At 49.5% G+C, this 21,365-nt stretch overlaps 1 protein-coding gene across 1 annotated transcript in view; it reads left to right on the forward strand.

The window, feature by feature from the left end:
* The window catches only part of RFT1 (RFT1 glycolipid translocator homolog), a 35,899-nt gene extending 24,554 nt beyond the window's left edge, over positions 1-11,345 (forward strand). The window contains exons 10-13 of the mRNA XM_040454805.1: positions 656-800; positions 4,384-4,489; positions 9,317-9,566; positions 10,128-11,345. Of these exons, the coding sequence (XP_040310739.1) occupies positions 656-800; positions 4,384-4,489; positions 9,317-9,566; positions 10,128-10,295 (669 nt within the window). The 3' untranslated portion in view covers positions 10,296-11,345. The remainder of the gene's footprint in view (positions 1-655; positions 801-4,383; positions 4,490-9,316; positions 9,567-10,127) is intronic.
* The last annotated feature ends 10,020 nt before the right edge of the window (positions 11,346-21,365 follow it).

Raw genomic sequence — 21,365 nt, forward strand, 5'->3', positions numbered from 1 at the left:
TCTCAGTCGATTTAGGAATATTTTCCTAAGCATACTTTGACAGGAACGTCAGAATTTGGAGACGTTTGTCAGGAGAAGCACATTGACAAAGCTAGCCGGCTAGCAATGTAAAAACTTGCTGTCCATTTAAGAATAAATACCAGGGGCGCCTGGGTGGCTCAGTTGGTTAAGTGCCAGACTTCGGCTCAGGTCATGATCTCACAGTTCGTGGGTTCGAGCCCCGCGTCGGGCTCTGTGCAGACAGCCTGGAGCCTGCTTCGGATGCTGTGTCTCCGTCTCTCTCTGCCCCTTCTCAGCTCACATTCTGTCTCTCCCTCTCTTTCTCTCAAAAATAAATAAACGTTAAAAAAAAAAAAAAGAATAAATATCAGAGAGGAAAGCTAATGTTTCCTAAGCAACCTTTGAAATAACTTATCCTGAATGAGTTAAAAACCAGACCTCCCCTGAACTACCTAAGAAGGCACAGATTGTCTTTTTTTCCTTCATTTCCTTCGTGCTAATTGACATGGAAACAGCATAGGCTGCAGAAAAACAGTGATGCCTCTCAGCAGGTGAACGAGTGATCTGTAAGACAGCAAAGAGAGATAAGGCCAGATGTGAAGTTTTTCTTTAGCTCATGATTCATCCAACTTCCTTCCCTCTCCCCCTGTCCCAGGAGGACATGGCTGTGGCCGCCACCGTGTTGGAGTCCCTGCTCAAGCTGGCCCTGCTGGCCGGCCTGACCATCACCATTTTTGGCTTTGCCTATTCTCAGCTGGCTTTGGATATCTATGGAGGAGTCATGCTTAGCTCTGGATCAGGTATGCGCAAGAGTTTTGTCAGATTGATTCTAATTTCTAATCAGAAATAGAAAAGTCTTATGAAATTCAAAAACTTGCGTGCATACGGGTTGATACTTGTCAGTATAGGGGACATTGTCAGTGGCTGGGATTCTGAGGCCGTTCCCCTCATACAGGGTCAGAAACATCTGGGTACCATTAGGGAGGTTTGGCACTATATCAGCCAGTCCCCCAAATTCACTTGGAGAAGTCGTTATGAATCTTTGGCTCTCCTCCCAGGCTTAAGATGTGTCTTGCGGGGCACTTCCCTGTGCACCCTCTTGGATGAGGGAGGAAGGCAGAGAGCAGGCTCTAATGAGTCTCCGCTTGATACTAAACACATCTGAAGGTAGTAAATGCCACATAAATCTCACGGCCTGATGCATGAGAGCCTCTGAAGATAACTCAGAGCCATTTGCAGAGAATAAAATTGATCTCGGCAAGTAAAATGGTATATTTAATCCAGTGACTCTTGGTCTTTGAAGGACAAAATTATCGAACGTGTCTAACTTTGAAACATCAGTGCCCAGGCCACTGAGCACCTCACAGCACTTGCTAGGCCCTGGGGACTTCACCAATTTCAAAATGTGCTGGGCCACAGGCTGGCAGTCCACTTGCAGTGTTTCATCTTGGGTTGGGTAAAGATGTTTTCAGTTCCTCAGGGCACTAGACAAGAACCCTGAAGTCTTCTTTCTGCTGCCCCATCTCAATGTAAAGGGCTTTGTCAGATGCCATTTTACAAGTTCCCTGGCATGTTTTGGTCTCCACTATAATGGTCCCAAACTTAGGGTATTACGGAGGAGGGGCCAAGTTTCTACACAAGAGCCAAGGTCATTAAGTTTGGAGAAACACCTGCTGTGAACCCAATGAGGTGGTTTGCAGCTCCCTGCAGCTTGTGCTGTGAGACACTGGGATTCCATCAGACAGGCAGGGAGGCCTCATTAGGAAGCCATTAGTATGAGTCAGTGTGCAGAGATTGGGGATTTGACTATTTCACAGTAGCAGGGCCTCCTTAAAAAAGGTAATCACCAAGAAACAGCTTGTATTGTAATGAAATCACTCATGATGTCCCATCAATACAGTGTTCACCTGGTAGAGTAATTAGTCATAGAAGGTACAGAAACAGACTGCTGTGATTGTGTAGCCCTTTTGCTCAAGTAAGAGGCTGGTCCCAGTTTTCAGCATTGATCATAGATTTATCAGTTACAAGGGTCAGTGTTAGTTGATTTCTAAGGTAATAAATTCTGTTTCTAATGTTTTATGTCCGTCATTAATAATTTTAGATTCAACATGATGAGCACTGAATAATGTGTAGAATTGTTGAATCACTATATTGTACACCTGAAACTAATACAACACCGTTAAAAAAAATAACAATTTTAGATTCAAAAAGATATTCCTTTGGTATCCTCTTCAGAAATAGAAGAGTCTTAAGAATAGTCTGGATTCTCAGTCTCTGAAAAAAATGTGCTGTTTGGTGAATCAGGACTGTTGTTATTTCTTGCCTGGCCCAGGGTTCCATCAGTGCCACTGTCCTAGCAGGGTCATCTAGCATTTTTCTCCTCGTGGTAGCTGTCTCTCACATTGACCGAACTTTCAGCTCTCTCTCTAACACCAATGGTGGCTTCTGGTAGTATATCCCCAACCTTGGCCCCTGCTGGCTTTCCTTCCCTCATCTCCTTGCTCTGCTCCTGACTCTTTGGACTCGTGCTGTGGATCTGAATGCCTTTCCTTTGCCAGAAAATATGAACACTGGATTTCTTTTAGTGACTAAGTTATTGAGGCCTAATTTACATAAAGTAAGATTCTGTACTCTTAAGAGTACAATTTGATGAGTTTTGACAAATATATACACCCATGTAACCAACATCCTGGTTGATAGGTTCAATACTTTCATCACCCCAGAGAGTTCTCTCAGGACCCTTTCCAGTCATCTGCCTCCCTCTACCTCAGAGGCAACCACTGTTCTGATTTCTATCACTACAGATTAGTATTGCTTTTTTTTTTTTTTAATGTTTATTTTTGAGAGAGAGAAAGCAGGGGAGGGGCAGAGAGAGAGGGAGATGGAATCTGACGCAGGCTCTTACTGTCAGCACAGAACCCAGTGCGAGGCTTGAACCCACGAACCGTGAGATCATGACCTGAGCTGGTCAGAAGCTCAATCAGCTGAGCCACCCAGGCGCCCCAGTGTTGCTTTTAAAAGGGACTTCATATAAATGAAATCACACGGGGCACCTGCGTGGCTCAGTCGGTTAAGCGTCCAATGTCAGCTCAGATCACGATCTCTTGGTTCGTAGTTTGAGCCCCGCATCGGGCTCTCTGCTGTCAGCACAGAGCCCACATTGGTTCTTCTGTCTCCTTCTCTTTCTGCCCCCTCTACTCACTCTCTCTCCCCCTCAAAAATAAATAAATAAACATTTAAAAAATAAATAAGTTTTTTAAAAAAGCAAATGAAATAATAAAGTATGGACACTTTAATGTTTGTTTTTTTTCCCTCAATATACAGTTTTTGGGATTCATCCATGTTTTGACACGGATCAGTAGTTTTTTTCTCTTTGATCACTTCTCTGAGAAGTATTCCTTTATATGGCTGGCCCACAGTTTATTCTTTCTCTTGTTGATGATCAGTTTGGGCTATTATGAGTAAAATCGCTATGGACATTTTTGTACAAGGGGTTTTGTGAACACATACATTTATTTTTGTTGGATGGATATTTATGGGTGGAATTGCTGGGTCATAGGTTTTATTAGAAGTTGCTTGGCTGTGGGGCGCCTGGGTGGCTCAGTCCGTTGAGCATCTGACTTTGGCTCAGGTCATAATCTCATGGCTGGTGGGTTCGAGCCCCACGTTGCTCTGTGCTGCCAGCTCAGAGCCTGGAACCTCTTCAGATTCTGTGTCCCCTCTTTCTCTCTGCCCCTCCCCTGCTCATGCGTGCTCTCTCAAAAATAAACAGGAATATTAAAAAAAGTTGCTTGGCTGCCTCTTGGTAATGGCCCTCCTAAAAGAGGGGATCAATTCCATTTTTAAGGCTCCCACTCTTTTGTTAGCAGATTTTTGTGAAGCTTGTTAGTTAGCTATAGAACTACATCACTATGTTTTAGAAGAAAATAAAACGATGGTTACTCTGATTCTCCCTGCAGATTTGCGGAGGGGTTCTGTCTCTAGTTTTCTGCCGCTCCTGAGCCCTGGGCTTCTCCCCAGTGTCTTTTGTCCACGACCTGTTCAGCCGAGGTTCTCATACATGCAGGGCCACTAGTGGCCTTGAGTGCTCAAACCAGCAGACCTCTTTGTGCAGATTTACAAAGTGAGAAGACTTGCTTCCTGGCCAGATGAGAATTTAGTTGTTAAGAGAGATTTGTAGGCTTAATCTCAATTGCCCTTTTGTTTTTAGCCGTTTCTTTTAATCGGTGCCATGGAATACTGGGAGGCCTTCCAGATAGTTAAGACCATAGGCTTGAGCACGTGTCTGCCCATTGACGATACCAGCAGGGCTCCTGAGCCAGTTCTGGTACGTGTGGGCTTTCTGTTTGGGCTCTGGAGTCTCTGTGGGTTGTTTCCTCATAGGTCCTGTTTTGCTGCGTTCCTACTGTCTTTACGTCCTCCTGCTTGCCATCAACGGAGTGACCGAGTGTTTCACATTTGCTGCCATGAGCAAAGAGGAGGTCGACAGGTAGGTAACCTGAAAGACCCGCCTTTAATCATGGCCTTCCGCTGAGTTGCCAGTCTTCTCTCTTTTCGTCCTGAGCATGGATTCACGGAAAGCTCTCGCAGAGGCAGCACCTACAGCACTAGCGCCATGCCCGGGCTCTCCGGTGGCTGTGCACGCACCATCCGGTTAGTCTTCCCCACGCACGGCCGGGGCAGCAACCCCCCTTCGCCTCCCTTTGGAGGAGGAAGAAATCCGGGCCCCATGGGGCTGTGTTAGTCCAGGTTTGCAGAGACAGGCACAGGACCAGCTCCACTCCTCCACCGCCTTGCCCAGTGCCCCTGTGGGTTACCACAGAGCTTCTGCAAGATGCAGAGTCCTCCACCTGAGACTCTGATTTGTAGGCCTTGGAGAAACTCAGGGATCTGTGACATCTTTCCTCAGAGAAAGGCCCAAGTGCGCATATATGTTTGCCACAGTTTTTTCCCATCCATTGACCCCAGATCAGGACCTCTGCTCTGGTGCCTCAGACTGGTTCTTAGCACTGGCCGTCAGTCAGAATGCCCCCTGGAGCTTGTTCGGTGTGCAGATTCCTATCGGCCCTTCTTCCACCACTCTCCTAGCACGCTTGCGAAACCAGCCGCCTCCCGACATACGTGTTTTTTAAAAGCTCCTCAGTGATTCTGACACCACCTCCTAGCTTAGAGCTTCTGACCCTCACCCAGCATCATTCATCTCTTGCGTCCCAAATGCCAGAAGTAGCGTGGCAGTATCTTAAAGCATCACTACAGGATGAGGTTGAGGAGAGGGGTAAAACTGATAGGGGAAAAGGAGAGGAGGAAAAGGGAAAGACCGTAGAGGGACGGGTGCAGATAATGAGGCAAGCGGTCCTGGTGATCCTCTTGTCCCTTGAGGCCTGGATCCCTTGTGGGAGGTCTTGTACTGCCTTTCTAAGGCCTTGAGTGCCATCAATAGCCCTCAGGCCCAGTGGTGGAGGTGGGACAAGAAAGGGTAACTGAGAGTTGGAGAACCTTCCTATCATTCAGAGCAGCCTCTTTATGCTTCCAGCCTGGGGCTGTTTCACAAGGAAGCTTGGTGACTTTGCTACCGCACAGTCGAGAACTGGAGCCCAGAGCAGCATCTTAGCCCAGACCCACCAGAGTCCCCTAGGAGTTCCAGCCCCTCCTAGACCAACTGAATTAGCCTGTAAGGGGCTGGGGCCAAGGAATCTTTCATCACATAGCTCTAGGAGATGTCTGATGGACAGCTACGGTCTGAGGAACCACTGGCCCAGACCAGTTTATCGGTAAAAACTACATTGAGCACTGTGACCCTGTACATATTAGGTGGACATGACTGAGTGAAGCCCTCACGAAGCAGCAAATACCCCAGTTATGTGCAGACACACTGATGATTCTTAATTCTGTTAGATTGCATTTTTCAAACTGCCATGTCATGACCCAGTAAACTGATTTCTCAGCCTACTTTTAAGTCACAACCTGCAGTTCTCAGATACTGGCCAGATAGGGTTTTTACTTCAGATAGTTAAATGTGTAACTATAAAACTACTGGGAGGCATCCTCCCCACCTTTTTTTTCCCCATGGATGAAAAGGTCTATTTAAGCTTAATTTTGAAATACTGTGTTTTTATTTGAAAGGTGTTTCAAACGTGAAATAATTTTTAGACATAATGTAAAATATACTAAATGAGGCACTGGGCCACAGTACAAAGAGCTCTGGACAAGGAATCTATCTCTTTGGAGGGAATGTTGTTGTAATAATTTCAGCATTAGTGTTAAGGGGGAGAGTCAGCACTAAGCCTGCTTAATATGGTAAAATGTATCTTACAATCAAATCATGAGGGAATATAGACAGTGGCTGGCTGCTTTCTTTCCTCTTACATTGCAATGAACCAAAAGAAACAACTTTCTAAGTTCGCTGTAATGCGATTTTGATGATATATAAACATCTGGAAAATTATTTCCATGGTATTAGTAGTCAGCATGGAGAAAACACAGAACCAAAGCACCTTCTAATGCAGTTTTCATCTGTAGCAACGCACTTCCCCAAAGAGTGAAATGTGTTCCCCCTGTGTGTATTAAACCCAGCAGCCAGGTTCTGTCTGGGCCTGCGGCCCAGCCCCCAGCCCCCGTGTGAGCACATGGCACCTGGCCTCATCACAGACCACAGCATTTTTTTATCTCTGTGAATTTAACCAGACATACAACTCCAGTAAGGACTTTTATAGTGGGTTTGGGCAGTTTAGTTAAATGTTATGATTGATTTACATTGGGCATATTAGATTCTGAATTGAAAAAAAAAATACTGTATTGATAAAGTCATGGGCTTTTACTTAAAACTTTAATCAGTGTTTTTCTAAATTAAAATAGGGCATTTGGTTGGACCTGGAATATTAGAAAATCCTTTGAATTCCAAGTTTTTTTGTTAATAACCTCATAATATATATAGACTCTGAATGATGGCTTTTTCGTCTTCCCTGTTGAAGAATTTTTGTTCTGTTTTGTTAAGGAGCTCTCCATTTCTTTTCATTTGACAAATGCTTTTTGAGCATTTGCTTTCTAATAGGCATCGTGTTAAGCTCCAGGAATACAGCAATGAAGAGACAGACGAGATCCCTGCTCTCCTGAAGCTGACGGTGGGGGAGGCAGACAGCAAACACGTAAATAAATAAGGAAATACTGTGCAGCTCAGATAACTACAACAGGGTTATGCAGAGAGAGTGAGGCTCTTTTGGATTGGGAGGCCCCTCTGAGGAGGTGGCATTCAGGCTGAGGCTGGGTGACCAAGCAGAGTCTGCTGTACAAAGATGGGGCAGAGCCTCTCAGGCACAGGGGACAGGGACACAAAGGCCCAAGACTGATTTGTTGGCCTTTGAATGTCCAGCGTGGAGCTGGTCTCCATAATTGTTGAGTGAAGGACGAGTGCCATTTTCTCATGTTGGCTCATGAGAGACTGGCACCATCCTTTTCATGGCTGCGGAGGCCACATTGATGGCTGTGCCTTGATGTGCTCAACCAGCACCCGCTGGGGGACACTGCAGTTGTTGCCACAGCCCACATCCTTGACCATCTATGTCTTGATAAGCATGATTTTAAGCCTAGTATTTTCTTGGGGCCATGAAAAAAGTCAGCATTCATAAAGAATTTACTGTTTACATTAACCAAACCTTATAGAATAGTCATTATTGTCGCTAATTTTGAATTGATTTAAAAAGTGGTATTTTAATTACATCTTTAAATTTCCCTTATTTTCCTGAAGTGGATTATGCCTTTAAGGCTATAGATTTGTGAGTTCTGGAAATTTCAACAGCTGTAGAGCCATCTTCTGACAGTGAAAAACACTGGACCCTTATCATTATCAGCTCTTCCCAAATGGCCACACCAAAGAAGCCACACTGTTGAATTCGTCGCTGCTTGAATTAGCGTGAATTAGCTACTGGTTTCACCCATTATTGACATTTTACTTAGAGTTGGGTGAGAATGACTTTGAAAGTTTTGGAATCTCTTGCCTCAAATCCAAGGATTAGTGCAGTAGAGCTGTCTGAGATATTTTCTGGGGGAGAAAAAAAAAGATTATGTAGCTCTACTTCTTTTTGTAAAAGAGGTCACGTAACTGGTCTGTGATGGTCCCCACCCTCAGTGGCTTGTTATGAAGTTGGCCATTCTGATCATTGATCAGGTGTCAGTGAAAAGTACACCTCCCTTGTTGGAGGATTGTGTGTGTGTGTGGGGGGGGGTATTCTTATCACCTCCTCTGATAAAGTATATCTCCATAGCACCTTGGGCTTGGTCAGCCTGAGGACTAGTACCTGGGCATTTGGCAGACATAGTGGCTTTCTTACCACCCCTTGCTTGCTGAACCTGGGTGGCCTATGAGGTTTCCTAACCCAGCAGACATAGCTGGGGGACCTAATGGTTTGGTTCCCTCAAAAACTATGTACCTAGAATGCCTGTTGCTCGCTAGGCAGAAACCAGATGCTGGAGAATTTTGTTCATGACTGTACAAGCCTTTTGGAAGACTACAGCAGCTGTTTTCTCTTTGCTAAGACTCAGTTGCCCTTGCTGAGACCTAAAGGTAACTAAGCTCATGCTGCTTGAAGCCAGAGAAGTAGAAGGGCAGCATAGTCCATCCAGTCAGGAATCTAGAGAGCTCTGGTGACATGAAGAGCAGATGGAAGGATGGGGACACTGCAGTGGTTCAGGCCTTGCTCCCTGTGTGCATGTCACTTTGGAGGCTGGTCACCTGTTGCGGGTAAAGTCTCCTGGCCAAGGTTGCAGGGCTTCTGCATTTCCCAAGGGAAGCAGTATGCGTTTCCCCAAGTTTAGGGCCCAGAGTCAGGTCACTCCTTAAGCAGATTATTCAGCCTCTCTGTGCCTGGTTTCCTTGTCTGTAAAATGCATCGAAGCCTCAGAGCAGGGCCACGTGTGTCACTCACCAACGTATCCCCGCACCCCTCACAGTGCCTGTCTCAGAGTTTGCATTCATGTGTAATGATTACCCTGTCATATTCTTTGTGCCTCACATTGAAGACTTGGGCTGAACAGGATTTTTGTGTTTTGACCACAAAGTGTCAAATCATTTATCCTTAAAAACCATAAACATCTTGAATTACTCATTTTCTCACTCTTCTATTCGGTGAGGGGCCGGGGGTGGCGGGACAATGACATTTCCGTGCTACCCATATAGCATTCATGGTTATGAAAACTAGCTGGGTCATGGCAACTCAGAGGTGCTTTCTGTGATCTCATGTTCACAGCCACTTATTTTGGAGCAATCTTACCTTGGGAGAACGTACCCACTGCCCTGCTTTGCTTGTCTCCCTCTCTGCAGGTACAATTTCACAATGCTGGCCCTGTCATCTTCATTCCTGGTGTTATCCTACCTCCTGACCCAGTGGTGTGGCAGTGTGGGTTTCATCTTGGCCAACTGCTTTAACATGGGCATTCGGATCACACAGAGCCTTTGCTTCATCCACCGCTACTACCGAAAGAGCCCTCATAGGCCCCTGGCGGGCTTGTGCCTATCACCGGCCCTCCTAGGAGCATTCGCCCTCAGTGGTGGGATTACTGGTATTTCGGAGGTGAGATTCCCGGCAGCCTTCACACTACATGATTTTGCAAGCTGCCCACTGTCCCTTGCTCTCGGCTCCCCCTTCCTCCTCTTCCTGAATCAGCTGGGTAAGTGCCGTGAAACCTTGGTTTGTGAGCATAATTCATTCCAGAAACATGCTTATAATCCAAAGCACTCATATATCAAAGCAAATTTTAGGAACCATTGACTCAGTTGTGATCATGTGACATTCAGCATCACATACTACTCGTTTCGCAAGACATCGCTCATTTATCAAATTAAAATGTATTAGAAGTGTTTACTCATCTTGCAGAACACTTGCAGAACAAGTTACTCACAATCCAAGGTTCTACTGTATTTGCCACCCCTTCCCCTAAACCTCTAGGACAGCATCTTATGATAGACGTGGCCAAACAGTGTTATCAGTGGGAACAGAGAAGCCCCTCGGTGTGCGGTTGTCACCCCTTCTTTCTGACCTGAAGCTGGAATATTAGGGCCTCCGCTTTCCCTGGCTTGCCCCAGAGGAAGGCCGTACGGATGGAGGGGTGATGACCATGCTTTCTTCCCACAGGTGTTGCTCTGCTGTGAGCAGGGCTGGCCAGCCAGGCTGGCACACATTGCTGTGGGGGCTCTTTGCTTGGGAATGACTGTTGGGACAGCATTCCTCACAGAGACCAGGCTGATCCACTTTGTTAGGACTCAGTTAGGTGTGTCCAGACTGGCTGACAAAACCTTGTGACCGCAGAGGCGTGGACACCTGTGGCACCTGGACCAGCCGCGGGGCAGTTTTGTGCAGGTGCAGAAGAGCCCTGCTGGGGGTCTGCAGTGGAGTAGGACTGGCCCAGGCAGGTGACACGTCGGAGAGCTGCTGGACTGAACGCTGTCCGTTCAAACCTCCCAACGGGAAGGAGGAGCTCCGCTTCTAAGGGAAGACCAAAAAGCTCTTTTAAAATCAATACATTATTTTTGTCACCAGTCTGTTCTAGTCAGTATTTTTCCCTTTGATTAATGTATTCCTTTCTGCTGTGATTGACCTAAGGTGCCACACACACCAGCAAACTATCTCCTGGACGTTATAGTTAACATCCTGGCCCGGAAACAGATGTGGCCGCTTGACCCTTCACAGGAACATGGAACTTACTCCATAAGAGAAGGAAGGAGACCTGATGTTATGCACCAAATTAGAACAGAGATGGCCCTGGAGTTGTGGCTTTCCCCACGTCAGCACTGTGGTCTGGGTTTTTAGAGTGGGAACAACGTTCCTCAATGAGAAACCCAAGAAATGAAAACGCAGAGTCTTTTGGGTCACATTTCCCGGAGTTAGCTAGGAGGAGTCACACACCTCATCTTGGCTGCTGTGCACCCCAGACCACGTGCCTTTCCAGATTCAGTGCAGGCTGGCTCAAGAGCCCCGGCTTGGCCACCTGCAAGAAGGCTCTGAGGGAGCGGTGACCCGGTGTGAGCTTCCTTGGTCCCTGAAGAGAGTGCTGCTCTCGCGGAGATTGCACAGATGGCAGCTGAAGCAGAAGTGGGGTATTTTTTTCCTTCAGAATAAAATGAGGTGCTTTCTGTGTGGCAAGCCCCTCCCTCCGGCCCATTGCTTCCAGCACTGCTCAGTAACCCTGAATGCCAGCTTCCGGACAAGAGTGGCAGGCCTGGGGATCTGGTCCTCCAGATGATGGTCTGAGCCCTGCATCCCGCACCCTGCAGCCAGCAGGCAACATCATCAGGCATCGTTCTCAGGTGGCAAAGCATTTTTCTTCTTTCACTAATATATTCCTTTTGGGTATCACTGACACAAACCGTATCCTGGATGGTAATAGTGATAATGGTGATGGTCATAGTGGTCCTGATGTCCCACACTTTCCATTTATACCCAGAAACAGGGCAACTTGTGTCAGATGGTGGTTTGGCTAAAATGCACCCCTTTAATACACACCCAGGGGCCAAGGACCAAGACCCACAGCACGTGGAGACTAGCACCAAGCCACTTGGACTTTTTATCTGTTCAAAGGGAGAATGCTTTGTGCTAATTGGAAAAGTAGCTAAATGCAAGGTATCATTGCCCAGTCAGAGACCCTCCCAAAGCGTGGCCTTGATTATGCTCTTGTAAGGCATGGTCAGGCTAGCTTAGAACTGATTGTCCCATGGGGTGGGGTGGGCAGCACGCACTGAAGCAGCCCTCCCTCCCTCCGTGTACTTTTATTTACCTCTTGAGTGTACAGAAATCGACCTTTAGGGCTCACAAGTTCCTCCTCTGCTGCCCTTGGCCACCACCCTCTCCCCTGGAACCCTTTTACCCACCGCATGCCCATTTGACCCCAGACTCCAAAAGTGGCCCTTAAACTACCTGCCTCAGAATTGCCTGGTTGCAAGTTAGAAATACAGCTTCCCAGGACCCACTCCAGACCTTTGGAACCATCATGTCTGGGGGCAGGGCACTGGGATCAGCCTTTTTGGCAAACTAAGGTTAGCACACCCCATCGTCCTCACCCGCATCAGGGTTCGGGACCAGTTGTGCACACGTTCACAATGATCATTCTCTGCTCCAGGAGGAGCTGCTATTGCCTAACAATATTGCCAACTCCCCAGCTCTCGGTAATGGGCCCAGCCAGGTTTCTGCTGTGCTCCCCGGTGTGGAGGCTGTGCCTGACAGCTGGTGCTCTGGTCTCTCATCCCTCACCCCGCACGGTCCACCTGGAACTGCTGTCAGCACAGGGCCGCTGCGGTCAGGGCCAGCTCCTCTGTTGTTGTTCTTTATTTTTTTATTTTTAGTTTATTTATTCTGCGGGAAGACAGAGAAAGCGCAAGCTGGGGAGGAGCAGAGAGAGAGGGAGACAGAGAATCCCAAGCAGGCTCCAAACTGTCCACGCAGAACCTGATGCAGTGCTCGAACTCACAAAACCGTGAGATCACGACCTGAGCTGAAACCAAGAGTCGGTCACTTACCCTACTGAGCCATCCATCCTGGTGCCCCAGGGCCAGCTCCTCTTGAAAGATGGCCAGCTAGGCCAGCAGTCCAGGGCTCCTTCCCATGTCCTACCTCCCTGTTTATAGGAAAAGTAGTCCCACGGCTGAGTTTTGGGCAAGCGGGTGTGTTCTCACTATGAGCACCTGCCTCCTGGGCTGTCAGCACGTTGGCAGCAAGCCCTCTAGACTCTGCTGACCTCTGCCTCCACCCCCTGGCCACCTCCTGGAAATGTAGTTGGGCCCGAGCGCTGACTTGAGGGCTTTCCCTTGCCAGTGCCCTAACGCCACACCATGTTTGTGGACATGTGTGCCAAGCTCCCTCACTGTACCTGAGCAGAGTTTCTGGGGGGAACCACACATTTGGCTTTAAGTACCACTCAAAATACAGTGAGGCTGCTTCTCCATGGAAACCAGTCTCTAAAGCACATCCTTTTAGTATATGTGCTGCCGCAACAAGCACGTCCTTTTATGAAACGAAGAAGCCTTTGATGGTGAGAATAACAGTATTCCTTCTGTGCTGCTCTGGCCGTGTGCATGTGTCAGTAACTTCAGATTCGGCCATTTGGGTCCCTTGGTGAGGGGATGCTGCTGCCACGCTACTTAACGCTCACTCCTGGCTCTGGAAGTGTGGCCACGTGCCAGCCTGCATCCAGCAGGGGGCACACCCTCCCGCCTGTTTCCTGTGGAATTCGATTGTGTTGCTAGTTTCCTGTCAGTCCCCTGATTTTAAAACAAATCCATTCTTTTATTCACATCTTTTCCTTCCACAGAAGAAAAAAATTCAGAAGGACGGTGGGCAGATAGCTGGAGTATGTGAACCACCTTTATTCCTCCTGGGAACTTTTTCTCCTGCAGTGATGCTGTGACTGGCCTGTGGGCCCTAACTCTGAAAGAGGGGCAGTTTCCCAGCCTCTGCAGGGGGATCTTCTGTGTCTGGGACAGAAAGGCCTAGCAGCACGCTCCTCTTCTCCCCTTCCTGCCCCAAGCACCGTTTCCCATCATTTGCTGGGCTTTTCTGTCTCCTGTCTTCTCTGTCTGGCCTGGTCCTTGTCTTGGTCATTTTTTAAAAATTAAGCAGCCATCCTTTGACGGATCAGGACTCCTGTCAGGCAGGTAGGGCAAGTGTGTGATTTTAGACTGTGATTTGGGGAGTCCTGGGTACCCTCTCACCTTCACATCTTCCTCCATCAGGTGCTTGACCATGTATGTATTTAATTTGGAAATTTGACTTTTGAGCCCATCAGATGCTCTTGTTTTATTTTGCTCTTACTTGCTGTACCTGGGTGAAGTAGCCCTTAATGTAAATATTTCATTTGCTAGTTAACTTTCAAAGAAAGAAGAAAAAAGGTGCTTTATTTGAAGAATTGGAGGGAAAGGAAGATGCGTACTGATTTGCATCATCATCTGACCCCACTTACCATGGCACGATCCGTCCTGTTAGTCAATGTCATTGCTTTTTAACCAGAGTCATCTGGGTACAACATAGTAAAATTGGAAAATTGGGCTCTTAGTGTCATTCAGCCTCCTTTAGGGGCCTAATTAAAAAGGTCTTATAAATTCTTCTTAATGAACAGAAGTGGCTGGGTGCCCCTGTCCCAAAGTGCAGTCAATTCCTTGCCCAGGAACTTCTCCATCACTCCTGGGCAATGCGGCATAGGTGGAAGGGGCTTGGAAGTGTGATGCATGGAGTTGGGTCTTTCCCCTCATGAGTTAAGTCCTCACCAGAGTCCGTGCACCCAGAACTCCATGCTAGCCTCTGCAGGCCCCAGCACCCTCTGGAGACCCTCCCCACGGCTTGTGAGACCTAGTACAGTACCCTGTGCCCCCCACTGAACATAAAGGGTGCACAGGTGCACAAGAGCTGTAGTTGGCCAGTTGGCATGCTGTTTTGTTGCTGTGTCAGGTTCCTGAGGAGTTGAGGGCCCCTGGTTGCTGACAACAGGCCCCGGGAACTTGGGAAGGGGGGCTGTGAAGCCCCCTCACCATGAGGCTGGAGGTGAGGCACCAGCGAGCTCCTGGCCCTCTCTGCTTCTCCTGGCTTCCTCCTGGGGTGATTCTCACCTCTCCTGGGGCCCCAGATGGTGGGCAGGGCGGTCGGGCTGGCGGGCGGTGCCGAGAGGAGTCTTCAGAACCAGATGCTGCCTCAGGCTAAGCAGCACTGTCATTGATGAGACCTTCTTTCTCACCACCTTTTGTCTCCAGCCCCCAGTCCTCTCAGCTGTAACTTCTGTTCCCGATGCCAAGCCCCTGCAGGAAAAAAAGGATCCGGCCCAGGTTGTCCATAGCGGGCAGAGGCTGTGGGGCAAGGTCACAGTGAGCCAGGGGATGGGCTGCTCTTGGGGCAGCTGAGCCCCGGTTCAGTCAGCTCTTGCTGGGTAGGGGCTGGGCAGGGTGGCACACTTCATCCAGGGCTGCTCCTTCAGCCTCAGGAGCTGCCTGAGGGCCTGTGATAGAACAGCCGACTTGCAAAGGAATCTCCGCAATCACCGTTGATTTGTCTCGTTTCCTCCGTCCCTCCAAAATGTAAATGTGTCCCAAAGTTATGACCCCATTGGCTACACTGTCTCAATGTTGCCCTGGCCTGACAAGTGCATTTGGCAGAGGCCGTCTGGTTCACAGTGCCAGTGGGAAAGGGGCCCGGAAAATGACACCTCTTGGTCCTTGCCTCTCTTCTGCACCACCCTGTCACAAAGTGGGGCCTTGGAGCAGGGCTCTGATTCCGTTAGAGCAGGCAGTGAGCAGGGACTGATTAAGACATGACTGCATTAGTCACATTGGACATGACAGCTGAGCAGCATGTTTCTGGTTCGTGTCTGGGAGACCCTGACACCCTTTTCAATTATGTGGAAGTAATAGTGTGTGGCTTCCACACGGCCATGTCTGGCGAGGGAGGAGGCGGTCTGGAAGGAAAGCGTGACTCACTGAGGGCAGCGCTGGTTTGTTCCCGGCTCACCTACCCCATGCTCACTTCTTTGCACTCGCTTTTGTAAATCACAAAAAGTGACACAAGGGCAGAATGGCATACAGGGTACCAGAGGGCCTCTCCCAGATGGCCTTTTCGTTTCCACCCTGTCTCCAGGAGAACTATGACACAATTCCGGTGACACGGGAGCCTCCATCCTTTTGACAGGTGCGTGAACCCCTCAGCGCTGGTTAACTCCAGCCTCCCCGGTCTCCGAGCACATTCTTGTCCAGCCCTCATCAGAGCCTCCCGTGGCCATGCAGGGGGAACCATGAAAACAGGAAAAGCGAGACTGTAGCCATGACAGACATGGGAATGTTTTCCTCCACACGTAATCCCAACCAAACTAGGGAATGTTGCTAAAATAGCTTTCCGTTTCCCCTAGGGCATTAACACAACAATTTTATGAACAAACCAGATGAACAGAGAGCATTTTTAATGTTCTGAACCACAGCTCAAGATTCCTTTCTTCCTTCTGTAGCTCATGAGATCCCTGAGTGGCATCTCTCCAATGACAAAAGAATGCTCTGGCAGGTGTGCAGATGTCAGGCTGTGGGGGGTCAATAGAAGGGACAGAGCTCCTTTCCATTTTTTCTTTTGTATCCATGAGTGTAATCATGTGGCTCCCTGGCTCCCCAGCGGGGCTGATGGCATGATGCCCAGGCACACTGGCGACTTGTCCTCGCCTCCTCAGCTCTCCTGCAGCAAACCTGCAAACACAGGGCTGAGAGCCAGGCTCTGGGCGGCAGGACCCCAGAGGCGTCCTGCCTGCGGTGTTTCTTCCATCCGCGGGGTCACTGAGGAAACCCACTTGCATCCATGTCTGCCTTCGGAAGCACACAAGCAGGGTTTTGTTTTGTTTTTGTTTTAATGTTTACTTATTTTTGAGAGAGACAAAGATAGAGCGTGAACAGGGAAGGGGCAGAGAAAGGGAGACACAGAATCCGAAGCAGGCTCCAGGCTCAGAGCTGTCAGCACAGAGCCCAATGCGGGGCTCAAACTCACAAGCTGTGAGATCATGACCTGAGCCGAAATCGGATGCTCAACTGACTGAGCCACCCAGGCGCCCCAGGGTTTTGTTTTTTAAATGGCACTTGGTGGTGAACACATGCCGTCAATTATACGCCAGCCTGGCTGCCCTTTCCTCACTCACTGGGTGACCTTGAACAAGTCTCCCCCACTCGGCCAATTATGGAGCACTGAGCGCGTGCCAGGTACTGGGTGACCACACACTTGGTATGTGTTAGCAGTTAGACCTTCAAGCTGCCCCATCTGTCGTCTGCGTGTTACAGGTGAGAAAGCTGAGACACAGAGATGTGGCTTGATTTGCTCCTTGGCCACCCAGCTAGGAAGAAGGTGACAAGGGGAGCCTGGGTGGCTCAGTTAAGTGTCTGACTTCGGCTCAGGTCATGATCTCATGGTTTGTGGGTTTGAGCCCTATGTCAGCCTGCTTTGGATTCTGTGTCTCCCTCTCTCTCTCTCTCTGCCCCTCCCCTGCTCACACTCTGTCTCAAAGATAAACATTTTTTTTTTAATTAAAAAAAAGAAGAAGGTGGCAGAACTGGGGTCGACCCTGTGTGCCTGCTTCCTGAGCCCTGCCCTGGACCCCAGCCCTTCCTCCCTGATGCGGGCCCGGTGTGATCTGTGGAGGTAAGGCCTGGGCCTGAGCAGGTGCAGGCGCTGTCCTGCTCCTGTTCCAGCAGGGGCAGCGCTGATTTTATTCGTTTTGCAATTTGAGGGTTAGTTTAAGAGTTTGCTTGACAGAAAAATTCTTTTTGTTAGAAAACAAAACAAAATAAATCCTGAAATCCACAGGGTTTGATGTTTGAAAGTTCTGACCTTCTATGGCTCGTTTTCCCCTGCAACTCTTCCCCTGCCTCAGCCTTCGTTTTGTCTTAAAGAATGCAAGGTCACTGCTTTGCACAGCCATTAGCATTAGCTTGAATAAGAAATATCTGGAAGAAATAAATCTGGCCAAAAAATGATGTTACGTTACAAAGAAAAAGCTCTCTGAAGCCCACGGCCCCCTGTCTGTGAACGTCCTTGACCCCAAGTGACGCCACCAAGGAGTGGGAGGGTGGCTGGCTTTGGGACTCCCAGGCCACTTCCTTACCAGGAGATCTTGCTCTCTGTCATCTGTCACTAGGCACCCCGCAGCGCCCAGGGGGCGTGTAAGAACAGAGGCAGCTCTGAGAGCTGTGGGAAACAGCCCACAGCAAGTCTTCCTAAACACCTCGTGGTCCTGTCTTTTCTGCTCTCCATCCCTTGGCCAGGTTCACTCTCTGGACACCCCACCCACATCCGTGCCCACCCAGGCTCCACTCTCCCACCCTGTGGACCCAACTCAAAGGCCTATTTCTGGATGAGCTAGCAGAGGAGAGAGAAGCACAGGCATTAGACCCGCGGAGTTCACTGCTTTTCCTTGGCTCTGTCACCCACAAAAGGCATTGACCCAGAATGCACGGTATTATAAACACAGTCCCCGTCCCTTTCCTCGGCTCCTGCCCTGGCTGATGGGAAGGGCGCCCTGGGGAACCCAGCTGCTGTCCACACCTGTCCAGCCTCCAACCCTCACACCTCTCCTCTCCTCCCCGGCTACTGGGCGTTTGCCCCGGTCAGGCTCAGTTGCCTGTGCTTCTGACCTTCCAGGCTGCTCTGTCCCCATCCCATGCCTTTCCCTTTCTTCTGACAGCCCTGTTTTCCTTCTACCTCTAGATTGAAGAAGGTGGTTTTTGGTGGGGGTCCCAGAGAGGGGCCTGGAGGCAGACCCAGCCCCACTTCAAACTGTGTGACCTTGAGCAAGGCAGTTTCCCTTTGAGTCTCCGTTTACTCGTCTAAAAATGGGCATAAGACCACTTGCCTCATAGGGTGTGGCAAGAAATAAAGGAGAGGCTGCAGAGGGTGCCCAGCACCAGCCTAGTGTTTGCCCTGTGAGTGGAATAAGTCTGCCAAACAGCGTTAGTGAGGAACTGTGGCCCTGGGAGCATTTGTTTCACCCCTACCTGCTTCCTCTTCTCCATCGAACCCCAGTCCACAGAAGCTATGTGCCTGTGGTTGAGTCCTTTCTTCCTTAAATAGAAACCTTTCTTTCTCCTTTCCTTGAAGGCAAAGCTACAACTGAAGAGGAAATGAAAGCCCCTTCTCAGCCCAGCTTGCCTGGAGGGGCTTACAAGGGTGAGATATGGGTCAGGGAGACTGCGCAGAACCAGGCCCTAGGGCCCCTGAATCTCGGTGAACTCTGGTAGCCAGGCCCAGAGAGGCAAAGCCACAGCTTCCGGGGAAGCCCAGCCTGAGCGACTCCCCAGAACAAGAGGGGATGCTTCAGAAGCTTGTTAAATGATTTTCAGCCATTTCAGAAATTGCCTCAGCTTGTTGTTTAGATTTCCCTGCAGCCTTAGATTAAAGCAGAAAGAAAAAGGGCCCTTGGCGATAGAGGACAACGTGGCTTTATCCCAGGAGGGCCAGCCGCTGTCAGCAGCTCCCGAAGAAGACGGAAAGGCCTGAGTTGGTCCTGCCATGTGGGTGGGCAGCCGTGGCTCTGGCTCCCACAGCCTCAGCTTTAGGCCCAGGCCGTGGCACCCCTACACGGCCTCACTCACCAGTTTGCCAGTGCCCTCACCTTGAACCCACTCATCATGGCTGATCTAAAACCTGTTGAATTCTTCCTCCTCACCCTAAAAAAAGACCACAAAAAAACAAGCACTATCTCTGCAATCAGCCCATCTGATTTAACCTCTGTAAACTCCATGTTTGTTCCTTGTGGTTCCCTGGCTGGACTGGGAGGAGGGTGCCAGGTGCAGATCAGCTGGCTTTCTCCTTCCAGAAGCAGCCCGGGAGAAAGAGAAAGGCCAATTGTTGGGGGTACCCATCGGGTGCTGTCTTGAGTACTACTGTTAAGGTGGGTTTCCTAAGAAGGGACAGGTGTTCTGGCCACAGTTAGGACTTGTAGACAGCACAAAGGCACCAGATGTGTCTGATCCTTGGGGAAGGAGTAAGGCTGTTGACATTCAGTATCTGGGTCATATCTGAGTGGCAGGGGTCCATCAGGCCTTCCTTTTGCTCCTCTTGATCCTCTTGCTCCTCCTTAAAGAACTGTGACTTGGGTGTGCCTGGTTGTGACTCACACAGCCCACTGCCCCAGGCCCCCCATTCCCATCAGCCTCTGTGGGCCATTCCTCCAACCTCTGCCAGGGCTCCCGTTGCCTTCACAGCCTGGGAGATGTTTTGGCCCTGGGACCGGCTGCTGATCCAGATGACCAACAGAACCAGAGAGCCTGAGAATCACATTCTAACTCCAGCCCCGCCTTTGTCTCTTCGTAAGATCCTGGGGGTTAACTTGACCTCTTCTCCATCTCCAGAAGGTTCTAATCCCTGCCCTGTTGTTCTGGGGCCATCATGGGAGCCAAGGAAAAGTCCCCGTGCAGCATTTCTCGGGGGCTGGCGTGGTAAGCCGGAGAGCAAGTGTGCCTGTGTGCTCCAAGGCTGAAGCAGGGAAGTAGACCAGAGTCAGATGTCTGCATGCACTTTTTCCTGTTAGCAAATGATTTTACGGGCACCTGGGTGGCTCAGTCAGTTAAGCATCCGACTCTTGATTTCAGCTCAGGTCACGATCTCACAGTTCGTGGGTTCGAGTCCCACATCAGGCTCTGTGCTGACAGTGTGGGGCCTGCTTGGGATTCTCTCTCTCTGTCTCTATCCCTCTCCTGCTCACGCCCTCTCTCCCTCTCTCTCTCTCAAATTAAAAAAAAATTTTTAAATGATTTTATCTCCTGATACTGTTATGTATGTTATATATTTTGTAATATTACATTATAAATTATAAATTATGCCAGGGCAGCCCTGTAGACAGTTAAAAAGACAACATCCTGTCCGTGGTCTCTTCACTTCACATGTGGTGCACTCACCTTGCCCTGCTTATGTTGCCGTCTGCAATGCTCTTCCTCACCTCCTGGTGTACAATTTAAGGCTGCCTGCAGTGTTTTGCTGTTATAAACTGTATGATAGTGACTATCCTGACGTGGAGACCTGTAAGTATCGGGCCGCCTTCTGCATTTTGCCTGCAGATTAGCCGTGATAGCCACTTGCTACAGCAGAGCAGGTCACTGTCTCGGCACTAATCTGGGCCCAGAAGCCTGGGATGGAGAGAAGACTGCCGGGACCAAGCCAAGGTCATGACTGACCGGCTAGAGAGCCCCGGGCTCAGGACCTGCTGGCCAGTGGGCCGAATCCCTCCTTTCACTTGGGTTCCATGTCTGGAAAGGACTACACATGATGCCAGGCACCCAGCAATGGTGAACATTAACTGTGGTGTCACGACAGCCTGTCACTCGGTCATTCAACCAACAACTGCCGAGGCCAGGAAAACCCTGGAGGAGCAGCGGGCCTTGCCGTCCCTGGTGACTGCAGCCAGCGACCGGGACCCGAGACTTCAGCCTCCACTGGATCCTCAGCCGCAGACAGAAGGGTGCGGCAGGCTCGTTGCGGGCAGTGTGCGTCTGTCAGAAGGCATTGCTTCCCAAAAAGTGTCAGGGAAGTCACTGATGCCCCAGCTCTCCTTTGTTTCAGATGACTAATCAGCCTGGCTACATGGAGGACTTGGGGACAAAAGCCACCGGTAAGGAGAAAGGAGGCAGAGCAGTCTGGGAAGGCATCTCTGCTTGCTGCTCCCGCTTTACCTCCGGGATGATGTGCCCTCCATGGGCTAGTGGCTTTGGACTTTGTCTCCCCACCCAGAGGCATGGCATGCATCCCCTTAGGCTCGTGGCCCATTTTTGCAGCCTTTGTGGGTGCTTGGTGAGCTGCCCGGCCCATGGACTAAGTCCCTGGTGTTGACAAGGTCACCCCAAGCTCTCATGCCTTTGGCCACAGACCTGAGCA

The sequence above is a fragment of the Herpailurus yagouaroundi genome, unplaced genomic scaffold (genome assembly GCF_014898765.1).
Source record: "Herpailurus yagouaroundi ecotype Mexico unplaced genomic scaffold, PumYag 213, whole genome shotgun sequence".
In the NCBI taxonomy this organism is placed as follows: domain Eukaryota; kingdom Metazoa; phylum Chordata; class Mammalia; order Carnivora; family Felidae; genus Herpailurus; species Herpailurus yagouaroundi.